The 14,214-nt window shown below is 39.0% G+C and overlaps 1 protein-coding gene across 1 annotated transcript in view; it reads left to right on the forward strand.

The window, feature by feature from the left end:
- Positions 1-592: 592 nt before the first annotated feature.
- Positions 593-14,214, forward strand: part of LOC131630695 (uncharacterized) — a 49,557-nt gene continuing 35,935 nt past the window's right edge. Inside the window, exon 1 of the mRNA XM_058901446.1 lies at positions 593-694. Coding sequence (XP_058757429.1) covers positions 593-694 — 102 coding nt within the window. The remainder of the gene's footprint in view (positions 695-14,214) is intronic.

Below are 14,214 nucleotides of genomic sequence, written 5' to 3' on the forward strand. Positions count from 1 at the left end.
CTTTGTCATGCCTGCAAAGTTCAAGACTCCTGAGTTTGAGAAGTATAAGGGGAACACTTGCCCAAGAAGCCATTTGACCATGTACTATCGCAAAATGGCTGCTTATACCCAGAATGATAAATTGCTTATCCATTGCTTTCAGGATAGTTTGAGTGGAGCTTCGCTGAAATGGTATATGGGACTTGAGAGTAATCACATTCATTGCTTCCAAGATATGACTGATGCTTTCATGAAACAATATAAGTATAATCTGGACATGGCACCTGATCGCCGACAACTGCAAAGCATGTCTCAAAAAGAGAAAGAATCTTTCAAGGAGTACGCTCAACGCTGGAGAGAGCTAGCTTCTCAAGTGGAGCCACCTCTGGTTGAGAAAGAATTGACTGGAATGTTCATGGATACTCTCTCCCCTTTCTACTGGGAGAAAATGATTGGAAGTGTGTCCTCAAATTTCACAGACTTGGTTACTATTGGCCAGAGACTCGAAGAAGGAATCAAGAATGGGAAAGTTGCTAATGTTGCTGAATCCTCTGGTGGATCGAAGAAACCTTATGGAAACTTCCACAAGAAGAAAGAGAATGAGACTAATGCTATGTCGGATAGCAGAAGGGGATCTCGTCATAGACCTCAAAACGGTGATCAACCTTTTGTAGCCGCTGTCGCTCCTGTGCAAGTTCAAGTTCCTCAATCTCAAGTTGCTAATCAGAATCAGAATCGTGGTAGGACAACTTATGATCCTATTCCCATGACTTATACGGAACTGTATCCTGCTTTGGTCCCGAAAGGGTTGATTACAACAAGAGCCATGCCTCCTCCTCGAAACCCCCCCTCAAGGGGATTTCGGCCTGATCTTCATTGTGAATTTCATCAGGGTGGTGCTGGCCATGATTTAGAAGGCTGTTATGCTTTGAAGGCCTTAGTGCAAGAGTTGGTTAGATCAAAGATGCTATCTTTCAGGGATATGGGTCCTAATGTTGTCACTAATCCTTTGCCAGATCAAAGTGGTTGAAGATAAGTCAAAGCCCGATTTTCCTAAAGCCAGGTGTTTCAGAAGAGATAGCTCATCTTTGTTGCTGATTAGTCATTAGGCCTTGTTTCTGTACTGTTCGTATTTCCTTTATTGTGCTATTTACTTTTAGACTTTGTTTGTTTATGAATGGTGATTTTAATGAAATGAGCATTGCATATTTTGAATTCATTCACATCTGCTATGTTTATACCTTCTTTTACAAAACTTTTTCTTCCTTTTGCTTTCTCTATCAAACTTGTGTTTTATGCAAAGATTGGAGGGAGGATGATGACAACGAAATACCCAAGTTGTTGAATTGTATGCTTTCAAATAAAACTTTGCTGATGATGTACAGGCATTGTTTCAATTCCCAAACACTGGAGAAATAAGGAAGTTAATCCCTTGTCAACCCCTTTGAGCCTTCGAAGTAGGAGTTTCTTTCTGTATGAAAAAACCCGCATTTTTAACCTGGGGCAGGGTAGTTCTCAGTTAATTTGGCTGTGCATTCTATTTTAAGAGAATCATTCAGTACACCTTTCAACAAGTGCTTCAATCGCAAGCTTTCCTCCACACACATCAAAGAAGTGTTGGAGATGTCAATCAAAGCCAATGATGGTTCATCAATCATTAAGCCAGGCAGTCACTATCTTTCAAAAAAAATGTATCAAAAAAAATATATATACAAAGAAAAGCCTGCTAAGTCAAAAATCCAAAAATGACTTAGGCAAAAATTAAGGCATCCCGCTGACTGTAAGTTCAAAAATAAACAGTTCAGGCAAAAGTTAGGGATATCAAAAGAAAAAGATGAAAAAAGAGAAGTCAATAAATCCTCAAGCAACAAAATGTTGTGACAACAAAAGGAAGAAGTGACCGCAATCTCAAAAGTTCTCTTTGCTTGTGAGCTATCATCATTACAAAGGTGGAATTCCAGAAGCCTCTTGGAATCTGAATGCATAACATGAATTAACTGAGCTTAGGACTGGAGATCATCACGAAGGGGGTGGGTACAATCAAATTTTGAGCCTTATATCCTTTGTTTCTGAAACCGTAAACCTGGCCACGTTACAACCTTTAAAAGACCTAATTGAAGCAAGGTTTGTTTGAAAGCATACTACAACAAGGTTGCGTAAGCTGACTCCCATGAGATTTTCCAATCATTTGTTTTGATATCATGCCTTTGCTTTATTTTTCACTTTGAATGTCTTAACCTTTATGTTTTGACCAGTGATTCCATTTGCTCTACATCAATAATATCATTCCAATAATGATTTTGATTTCAAAAATATTCTTTGAGCATTGCATTAAAATTACCATTCTTGAATAAACATTTTTATTTGCAAGTAAGCACTCATCTTTCAGGAAGTTCAAACAGTCGAGAAACTTGATCAGTGATCCTACCAGGGGCGCGTTACTTCAAGATCCTGTTGTTCAGATGTTCATTCAAGATTTGTTGATCAGAACATCCTTTCAAGACTTATACTGGGGCAAGCCATCCCAACATGCATTTCAAGAACTGAAGCCGTGATCAGTTCATCCCGAGTACACTTCAGCTGAAGCCATGATCAGTTAACTTGCAACAATTAGTCAATAAGGGGCAATATTCTTCAGTAATCCCCAAGCAACTTTATCAATCCTTCTTAGAGGATCATCAGTTTGATACAACTACCAATGTGACAAAAGTTTGTTTAAACATCTTTTTCCCAAGCAGAGTTGGCAGAGTTCTCGTGTTAAGGAATCCGAGTTCCTATCGTGCCTCACAAAAGAGTCTCCCCTAGTTGTCACAAACAATTGCATTGCATTGATCATATATCATGCATAGAAAAATTCAACATCATACAATGAAACAAAGTTCATGCTCATTTACATTCTCCGAGGTCCTGTTGTTATCAACATCTTACCTTGAGATCTAAGTCCAACTTACTTGGCACATACCAAAGTATATGTCCGTCTGCCTATTGCTATTTCCGTCCAATGCTACTCTTGGATTTGTAAACTTTTCTCTTTGTCCAATGCTACTCTTGGACGTGTCGTTTCTCGCTTTTTATCCAAAGCCACTATTGGATGTCACAATCCCCATTAACATGTTTCTCACCTCATTCAAAGCTACCATTGAATGACGTTCATGTCTTTGAGCGGGAATAACATTCTTTTTGTCCAATGCCACTATTGGATGTTTTTTTAGTTTGTTTTCCATCCATTGCCACTCTTGGATGGCTACTCAGGTTTTTCAAACAAGATTCCTTTGTGTATTTAAAGCCACTATTGAATCTCTCTAGTTTCTTTTCGTCCAAAGCTACTATTGGATGACCCCAATATCTTCGAGCTGGGTTAACTTTCCTTTTGTCCAATGCCACTCTTGGATGTTCTCAGGTTGTTTTCCTTTCCATCCAATGCCACTCCTGGATGGCTGCTCAAATTTCCAAATTGGTTTCCCTTTTGTTCAAAGCTACTGTTGAACGTCTCTGATGTATTTCTGGGTTCAGGTTTCCATTTTGCATTCAAAGCCACTATTGAATCTCTTTGGTTTCCATTTTTGTCTAAAGCTACTATTGGATTGTTCCCGATGTTTTCCAGAGTTTGGATTCCTTTTGTTCAAAGCCACTATTGAATCTGGTTGGTCTCCTTCCATCCAAAACAACTATTGGATGTCTCCGATGTTTCCTCAGAGTTTGGACCCTTTTTTCAGATTCATTCAATGACACTCTTGAATGTCTCTGATGGTTGGTGTCGTCTAATGCCACTCTTAGACGTTTCTACCCAATATGTTTGTGTTCCAGAGTTCATTCAATGCCACTTTTGAATATCTCTGTTGATTTTCGTCATCTAATGCCACTCTTAGACGTTTTTACTACACTTCTAACTTGGGTTTTATTCCTCCCTTTCCAAGTATTGCTGGATATTTCTTGTCACCCTGACGGATAACCAGTAATATCTTGTTTCCCCAGCCGCTCCTTTCATTCGAGTCTATCGCTCATTCCTTTTGTTCCCCCAATGGCATTATATTCCCCTCTATTTCATAATCATACTTGATGCATCCATTAGCATCACATCATACCTTAGGTTCAAAAATTGTGTGTTTTGTATTTAAGTCTCTTCAATTACGTCGAGCTGAGGATTTTAACCCTCACATCTCCGGATAGAAGAAACTTAAATAGGGGCATCTATCATACCCCAATTTTTGACCCTAAGATCATACATCATTCGCATTTCAATCATCAATAAAGATCACAATCTTGAGGTATCATTTTTCCTTTGAGAGGGACCATCAATCACCAATGTTTGTTTATCTTGTATGCATACTGTACTAACCCAAATACCAAAAATATTGCTTTGTTTCTTTGTAGGCTTTTGTTTTGTAGGTACCAAGCCAAGACATGCAATAAACAAGGCATTTTTCACATTTTTTGGACTGATGAAATCGATTTCCCTACTGGGTAAATCGATTTCCCTGCAAAAATATTCAACAAAATCACATACTGGACAGCATGAAATCGATTTCCCTCCTGGGTAAATCGATTTCCCTAGTGTATTTTGCGCCAAATTCTCTTCTGGAGCAGTGTGAAATCGATTTCGCTCCTAGGGAAATCGATTTCCTTGGGGAGAAATTCAAAAAAATATAAGGAGGGAAGCTTGACATCATTTTGGCACCTTTTTATTTGATCATTTTACCAATTTTCCACCTCATCAAAATAATTCCCTTCATTAATTCCATTTTAACCTCATTTTACCATTTCTTACCATTTAATGGCCACTTTAATCACCAATTAAACACAAGTTAATTACCAAACACAAAATGACCAATTTGCCACTACTCTTGCTCCAATTCTATAAATAGAGACCTCTACTCTCTCATTTCTCAAGCTTTGAGAGCCAAAAAATCCCTTGCAATTTCTCTCCTCATCCCTACCAAATTCACCAAAGCTCTTTTTTCTTTCATAAAGTTTGTGAGTCACATCTTGAACCTCACAAACTTTGAGCTAAACCACCATCTATTTCACTCTTTTTTCTTCAATTGTTGAGAGATCAAGATTTGTGTTGGTGATTCTTGAAGTAGATCTAAGTTTTGTTCAAGATTTGGTAATTTTCTTCATCCTTTTTGTATATCATAATGTGATCCTTTGTTGCTTGTGTGTGATGCATCTTTGATGCTATATTGTTGCTAATTGATGTTAATTTGATGGAAAATTCGTACTCAAGTTGATGTGTGATCATAAGGTGTTTGTATATTTGTTCAAGTCAAGTTTCATGCCTCTAAATGCTGTTTTTGCTGAAATTTGCACTGAGGAAATCGATTTCCTTAAGGCTGAAATCGATTTCCTGCTGAACGTAACCTTTTTTTTTGAAAACGGCACTATGGAAATCGATTTCCCTCTGCATGAAATCGATTTCCTGCTGGCAGAATGTGGTTTTTTGCCTTTTTCTCAACATGTTTTGGTATATTTTCTTCCTATACTTCCTTAATCATGTTCTTGTGTAATTTTCATTGTTCTCTCTTTATTTCTTGTGATCAATGAAAGTCTTAATATCTTGAGGATCCTATGGATTCTTGATAAAGACTAGATCAATTTGTTTTCATCTTTTTCATCTTATTTTCTTTTGATCGATGAAAGTCTTAATATCTTGAGGATCCTATGGATTCTTGATAAAGACTAGATCAATTTGTGTTCATTCTTATCTTTTGCATCTTATTTTCTTTTGATCGATGAAAGTCTTAATATCTTGAGAATTCTATGGATTCTTGATAAAGACTAGATCAATTTGTTTTCATTCTTATCTTTTTCATCTTATTTTCTTTTGATCGATGAAAGTCTTAATATCTTGAGAATTCTATGGATTCTTGATAAAGACTAGATAATTTCTTCTTCTCCTTCTTATTTCTTTTGATTGATGATTTTGATACATGGAGAATCCTCCTACATTTGTCCCGACTCGATAAAAAGATCAAACATGGAAGAGAATTGTATGCGGTTGATTTATGACTTATGGAAGTTTATCGTGTAGTCGCTATGATTTTATCAAGCTTCTGATAAATTTCCATTGAATTTAAATCCGAGAACATCCTTCACTCACCATCGATCTTTCTTACTTATTTTGATAACATACTTGACAAGTTTCAAGATGGTTATCTTTAACATCTAACAACTAACTTTAATTTCCGCAATTTATTATACCGCTCTTTATATTTCCCGCTTTACCGCTTTATTTTATCATTTCATCATGTTTATGTTTCTGCCATTTTCTCTTTGTCCATTTGGACGTTTATAATTTCGCTATTTTCCTTTTGTCCATTTGGACATATGTTTATGCTTCCGCTATTTTTCTTTGTCCACTTGGACCATACTTTACTTTTATGCTAAAACACTAATAAATAACAAAAATCTAAAAATTGTTTAATGTTCTCTTTTGGACTATTGGTTACTATCCCTAGCATTTTGGAGATTCGGACTTATGGACTTAGTGTCTCTGGACCCTTATTCTGTTGTTTCTCTGCTGTTGTTCTGTCTGTCTGACATTGGATTGTTGTCTGTTTATGTGTGCAGGTATTTCCTTGAAAGCCCTTGATGGTTAATTCCAAGGCATTGATATAAGGATTTTACCCAAAAACAGCCGTTACTCTGCCCAATTTTCGTCAGAATTTTAATGTGCTTAATGCAAAGTGGTGCTAAGATAATAAGTTCATCTGGATCCCCAAGTGATAATGTGTTGGTTTGGTAATGATAAGTCCAAAGGATGGGAAATCTACCTTGACTCATAATGTCAAGTGTTGGCTTCTTATTTCGGTTAGACCGTTTCTTTCCTTAGCTTTTATTTTACGTAATAGGATAGCCTCTTCATCTCCTCCCATTCTTAAATTTTCAAAATCTTCTTCCATTTTCAAAAACATTCTTATGTTTGCAAACCTTTTCAAAACTTTTTCTTTAAAATATCTTTTGCCTTCAATGGCTTTTCTTCAAAAGTTTAGACACTATTAATTGTCGAAACGAGTGGTTATACCCCACGATTTTGAAATTGATTGATATAATGAGATCTTTTCTGCGTGAGAGAGCTAGTGGCATACTCGTTGATTTTATCCGAGTTGGAGCCCTTCTTTCATTTGCGATGCAAAGAACTCGTTTGTTCTCATGCTCAAGATCAATGGCTGAGTATTTCTCTCCGACGACGATAAAGTGTTTATTCGTTTTTTAAAATGTTTTCCCTTTAAGCGGAACTACATTAGCTCTGACTTCTCCATTGCACCGAGGAGGTATGTAGGCCCAAGGCTCAACGTCTTGCCGAGCTTATTTTAAAAATAAAACAAACCCTTTTTAGCACACACGACACAGATTTTCAAAAAGGTTCCTGTGGAGTACCACAGATATGAGGGGTGCTTAAAACCTTCCCCTCGTATAATCAACACCCGTACCTGAGATCTCTTTCTTGTTTTAAAAACAAAACTTTGGGTTTTTCGTTCTTCCCCTTTTCCTTTGAAAAAATAAAGCGCGGTGGCGAATTTCACCGAACTATTGATTCGAGTCAATCCTATGGCTTCGACATCAGAATTTCCCCGCTACAGCATCAACCATAACATGCTCATCACCCACATAAATCGACCAAATGTCATAATCATTAATGAAACACATTTTTCACGCCAACAATACATGTATAATAAACACCAGTTATAACCACAACATCATACAGGTAAAACATTCAATAGTGTACCTATAAGCATAACCCACCACAACCAAATAAAATCGGTGTTTCAAAAATAATTCAAGCCACAACTCAAAACACCCTTTGAGTATATAAATTATTTGATTAACTCCACTGTACTCGAAACGGCACCAAAATCTGGTTTACGGTTTAAAAGTTACACATTATTAAGCTTTTCAAAACGGCCCATCGCCAACAGCACGCGGCGCCACACACAGTTCGCGGCGCGGAACGAATAAAAACTACGCCTTCGCGGCGCAAACAAGGGTTCGCGGCGCGGAACGAACAGGAACTACGCCTTCGCGGCACAAACCAAGGTTCGCGGCGCATACTGAATGCAACACAACTTCCTGGCTTTCTTCCAAGCAGTTCGCGGCGCCAACTCCTGGACGCGGCGCGAACTGGCGATTTCCAGAACTCCGAATCTCAGAAACAGCCTGCGATTTTGCCCTTCTTTCACCGAATCACTACCAAACCAATTCCAGTCCAACCAGATTTTACGTACAGCAAACAAGCACATATTATAACACATTTATAATACATCCAACCATCCAATTATCACCATACATGATCAATACAATCATTACAAATCAATCCTTCCAAAAACCTAACAATTCTACAACCTAAGCATAACCCAATTGATACGAATAACACGATCAATTTCTATCATACCATCTATAATCCCATAATAGAAGATAAACGGAAGAGTCCCCCCTTACCTGAAGGTTGATTCTTCGTTCCTCTTCGCGTCGCACTTCCTCGCTTCTCTGCTCTTTCACGTTCAGACTTCTCTTCTCCCTTTTTGGTTCTCTTCCCACAATTCCTCTATTTTTCTATTTTATGAAAATAATCTTATCATTAGTAATGGGCTTCACAACTGACACCCCCCTTCTACTCAAAGCGACACTGGCCCATTAGCCTCATTATTTCATTTTTCTCCGTTAACTCAAATAATTCTAATATTTAATCCAAAATTAATTAAATTAAATAAAGAATTTTATGGGGTGTTACAACTCTCCCCCACTAGAAAAGTTTTCGTCCTCGAAAACATACCTTAGGCAAAGAGTTTCGGGTAGGAGTCCTTCATCTGGCTCTCCAATTCCCACGTAACATTTCCACCAGCTGGTCCTCCCTAAGCTACTCTGACCAACGCTATCTCCTTGCCACGCAATTGTTTCACCTTCCGATCTTCAATCCTCATCGGCAAAGTTTCAACTGACAGATCATCCTTTACCTGTACATCATCTACTTGGATCACATGAGATGGATCAGTAATGTATTTCCTCAACTGCGACACATGGAATACATCATGTAGATTCGCAAGTGTTGGTGGCAACGCAATACGATACGCCACTTCTCCAACCCTCTCCGTAATTTGAAACAGACCAATGAAACGCGGAGTCAACTTCCTTGACTTCAGTGCTCTACCGACACCAGTTGTAGGAGTCACCCTCAAGAACACATGATTCCCTTCTTGAAATTCAAGTGTCCTTCTCCTTTTATCATGATAACTCTTCTGACGACTCTGAGAAGTCTTCATCTTCTCCTGGATCATCTTAATCCTTTCTGTTGTCTCCTGAACAATTTCCGGCCCAATCACCGCACTTTCGCCAGATTCATACCAACATAAAGGCGTTCTACACCTCCAACCATACAAAGCTTCAAACGGAGCCATACCAATACTCGAGTGAAAACTATTATTTTAAGTAAATTCAATCAAGGGTAGATAACTATCCCAAGCACCGCCTTTTTCCAACACACAAGCACGCAACAAATCTTCTAGTGATTGAATAGTTCTTTCCGTCTGTCCATCCGTCTGCGGATGATAAGCAGAACTCAATCTCAGCTTAGTACCTAAGGCCTTCTGCAAACCTTCCCAGAATCTGGATGTAAACCTTGGATCTCTATCTGACACGATACTCGAAGGAATACCATGTAAAGTCATTATCTTCTCAATATACAATTGAGCCAGCTTCTCCATTGGGTAATCCATTCTCATTGGTATAAAGTGAGCAGACTTCGTCAACCTGTCCACAATAACCCAAATAGCTTCACAATTCTTCACCGTCCTCGGCAAACCTGAAACAAAATCCATAGATATACTATCCCACTTCCATTCTGGAATAAATAACGGTTGCATAGCTCCATACGGTTTCTGATGCTCAATCTTTGACTTCTGGCAAGTCAAACAAGCATAGACAAATTCAGCTATCTCCCTTTTCATTCCAGGCCACCAAAACAGCTTCTTCAAATCATGATACATCTTGGTAGCACCAGGATGAATACTCAATCCGCTACGATGTCCCTCCTCAAGAATGCTTCTTCTCAATTCGGCAACATCAGGAACACAAACACGATTACCAAACCTCATTATACCATTCTCGTCGATTCTGAATTCACCTCCTTTATCTTGGTTAATTAGAGTCAACTTATCAACCAACTCTACATCAGTCTTCTGACCCTTTCGGATTTCCTCAAGAATATCACTAGTCAGCTTCAACATACCCAATTTAATACTGGTAGGAGTGTCTTCACATATCAGACTTAAATCTCTGAATTGCTCAATTAAATCCAATTCTCTCACCATAAGCATAGACATATGCAAGGACTTCCTACTCAAAGCATCGGCCACCACGTTTGCTTTGCCCGGATGATAATTCAGTTCAAAATTATAATCCTTGAGAAATTCTAACCATCTTCTTTGTCTCATATTCAGCTCTTTTTGGTCAAAGAGATACTTCAAGCTCTTGTGATCACTAAATACATCGAACCTTGAACCATATAGATAATGCCTCCACAATTTCAGCACAAATACCACTGCTGCCAACTCTAAGTCATGAGTCGGATAGTTTCTCTCATGCACTTTGAGTTCTCTCGACGCATAAGCGACTACCTACTGATTCTGCATTAGTACACCTCCTAATGCCAACAACTAAGCATCACAATATAACAAAAGATTCCGCCGGATTCGGCAAAATCAAGATCGACGCACTAGTCAACCTCTTTTTCAACTCTTGAAATCCTTCTTCACATTTCGAATCCCAGACGAAGGCTTGACCCTTCCTAGTCAACTTAGTTAACGGCAATGCTAACTTTGAAAAAACTTCAATGAACTTTCTATAGTAACCCGCAAGACCAAGGAAACTACGGATTTCGGAAACTGACTTCGGAGCTTCCCACTGAGACACTGCTTCTACTTTCGTTGGGTCAACGACAATACCATCCTTGGAAATTACATGCCCAAGAAAGCTCACTTCATTTAACCAGAACTCACACTTTGGCAGTTTCGCATAAAGTTTCCTTTCCTTCAATAGTTCCAATACCACTCTAAGATGATCGGCATGCTCTTCTTCATTCTTAGAATATATTAAAATATCATCGATAAATACCACTACGAACTGATCCAGGTAAGGATGGAAGATCCTATTCATATACTCCATGAAAACCCCCGGCGCATTAGTTACCCCAAAAGGCATCACTGTATATTCGTAGTGACCATACCTTGTTCTAAATGCCATCTTCTGAATATCATCCGTCTTCACCCGAATCTGATGATATCCCGACCTCAAGTCAATCTTGCTGAACACGCTCGCACCAACCAGTTGATCCATTAAATCATCAATCCTCGGCAATGGGTACCGATTCTTGATAGTAACTTTATTCAGTTGCCTATAATCCACACACAACCTCATTGAGCCTTCTTTCTTCTTCACTAGTAACACTGGTGCACCCCACGGTGAGACACTAGGACGAATAAATTTATTTTCAAGTAACTCTTCCAATTGACTCTTTAGCTCAGTCAATTCCGATGCCGACATACGATAAGGTGCCATCGACACAGGACTAGTTCCAGGAACTAATTCAATAGCAAAATCTACTTCCCTCTCTGGCGGTAATTCTCTTACATCTTCTGGGAACACTTCCGGAAATTCACGTACTACCGGTAAGTCACTACTCACCGCTTTCTTCTTCACTTCCATGGATGCAATCAACATAAACACAACCGCCCCATCCTTCATTGCTTCATCCACTTGTCTAGCCATCATCGCTAAATCCTCAACACTGACATCTTCAGGGAAAATAACCGTCTTCGTGAAATAGTTGATATGAACTCGATTAAATTGCAACCAATTCATGCCCAGGATAACATCAAGCTGTTCCAATGGAAGGCACACTAAGTCCATTCCGAATTCTCAACCAAAAATGTCAATTGGACAGTTCAAACAAGCAAACGAAGTAGTCACTGAACCCGACGCAGGAGTGTCAATGATCATACTTCCATTAATATCAGATATTTCCAAATTCAGGCGTTTAGCACAATCCAATGAAATAAACGAGTGGGTTGCTCCAGTATCTATTATTGCAATTAAAGGAGTGTCATGGATAAAACACGTACCTTTAATCAACCGATCCTCTGGAGTAGTCTCTGAACCAGATAAGGCGAACACCTTACCACCAGCTTGATTCTTCCTCGGCTTAGGACACTTAGGACTAATATGACCTTCTTCCCCGCAGTTGAAACAAGTTACAGTGTTCCCTTTGCACTCAATAGCAATGTGACCTGCCTTTCCACATCTATAGCACTTCCTCTCCTCACTTTTGCACTCGTGAATGCGATGTCCAGGTTCTCCACACTTGAAGCACTTAATAGGGGCACTAGAGTCTCCCCCACTAGGCTTCTTCCAGCCTCCAGCTTTCTGGTTACCCTTACCATATGGCTTACCGCGATCCATATGCTTTTTCCCTTTCTTGTCGACTAACTCGCGAGAGTGTGATGACTTCAGCTTAATATTGTCCTCTTCAAAGATTCGGCTGCAGTCAACCAAATCGACAAACCTGCGAATCCTCTGGTATCTGATACCCTGTTTAATCTCATCACGGAGACCATTTTCAAACTTAACACACTTCGAGAACTCGCTAGCCTCATCATTATTGTAGTGGACATAATACTTTGCCAGTTCAACAAACTTGGATGCATACTCCGGCACGGTCATGTTACCTTGTGTCAGCTCCAAAAATTCGATCTCTTTCCTGCCTCTAACATCCTCAGGAAAGTACCTCCGCAAGAATTCCCTCTTGAACACAGCCCAAGTGATTGCAACACCTGCAGCTTGCAGTTCATCCCTACTAGCCATCCACCAATCATCAGCTTCTTCAGACAGCATGTGAGTACCATATCTCACCTTCAGATTTTCGTCACAGTCAATCACCCGGAAGATCCTTTCAATTTCCTTTAGCCACTTCTGGGCGCCTTTGGGATCGTGAGTGCCCTTGAACAACGGAGGGTTGTTCCTTTGAAAACTGTTCAGCTGCCTGTTAGTACCAATTCCAGCTCCATTGGCATTCCCTCCCAACACACCAGCAATCATACCGAGAGCCTCAGCAATCGCGTCGTCGTTTCTTCCGCCTCTTCCGGCCATTGTTCTGCTAAATATCAAACAATATTTATTAGAACAAGAAGTATCGACAGTGTCAATCTTACACTAATCGCATACAAGGGGTCAACCGACACTAAGACTCTGACTCAAACGACCGACTATGCTCTGATACCACTATTGTAACACCCTTCTAATACCCCGCATAATATTAAACAATAATCAGAGTAAAACATGAAAAAGGGCATTACAACTTCCAAATAATTAAACAATAATACTCATGTCATGCCATAAAGAGAACATCAACCAAATTTATTCAGATCATCATGTTTAACACAGCGGAATTATCTTTAACATCTGAATAACAAACAGCCAAGTCATAGACTTACAACACCAACATAAAAAATCCACCCAAAATAAAAGAGTTTAACAAGTAACTCTAAACGACGCCCCCAGTGTTACACGACCAGAGCATGACACGGACCCAACAGACTCTAACGAACTACTTGACGAGCTAATCCTCACCAAGTACGAGAGCTACTCCTCAATCTGAAAAAATAACAACAGTAAGGGTGAGTCTCATTCACATTTAACTAATGTTATAAGATATAGATAATAAAATATCATTTTTACATGCCATTCACCCAATCACAGTTACGATCAGATTCGAACCATACAAACAATAAACAAACAACCAAATCAACACATATTATAACATTGGACGATCTTCCATTCATGTTATAATAGCACAAACAACCTAATGCTATGCAACTACATGCATGTGGTACCAAAATCTGGGATAACCCCAACTCACCGACCCACCATCATCAAGGATACGGTAACACACACTCACTAATTCCACACAATGGGAATTAGCTACCACTGATCCACCATCGTCAAGGATCAGCCACAAAATGATTATGAATGCATGCATCAACCATAACATGCTCATCACCCATATAAATCGACCAAATGTCATAATCATTAATGAAACACATTTTTCACGCCAACAATACATGTATAATAAACACCAGTTATAACCACAACATCATACAGGTAAAACATTCATTAGTGTACCTATAAGCATAACCCACCACAACTAAATAAAAACGGTGTTTCAAAAATAATTCAAGCCACAAC

The sequence above is a fragment of the Vicia villosa genome, unplaced genomic scaffold (genome assembly GCF_029867415.1).
Source record: "Vicia villosa cultivar HV-30 ecotype Madison, WI unplaced genomic scaffold, Vvil1.0 ctg.000716F_1_1, whole genome shotgun sequence".
NCBI classification, from domain to species: domain Eukaryota; kingdom Viridiplantae; phylum Streptophyta; class Magnoliopsida; order Fabales; family Fabaceae; genus Vicia; species Vicia villosa.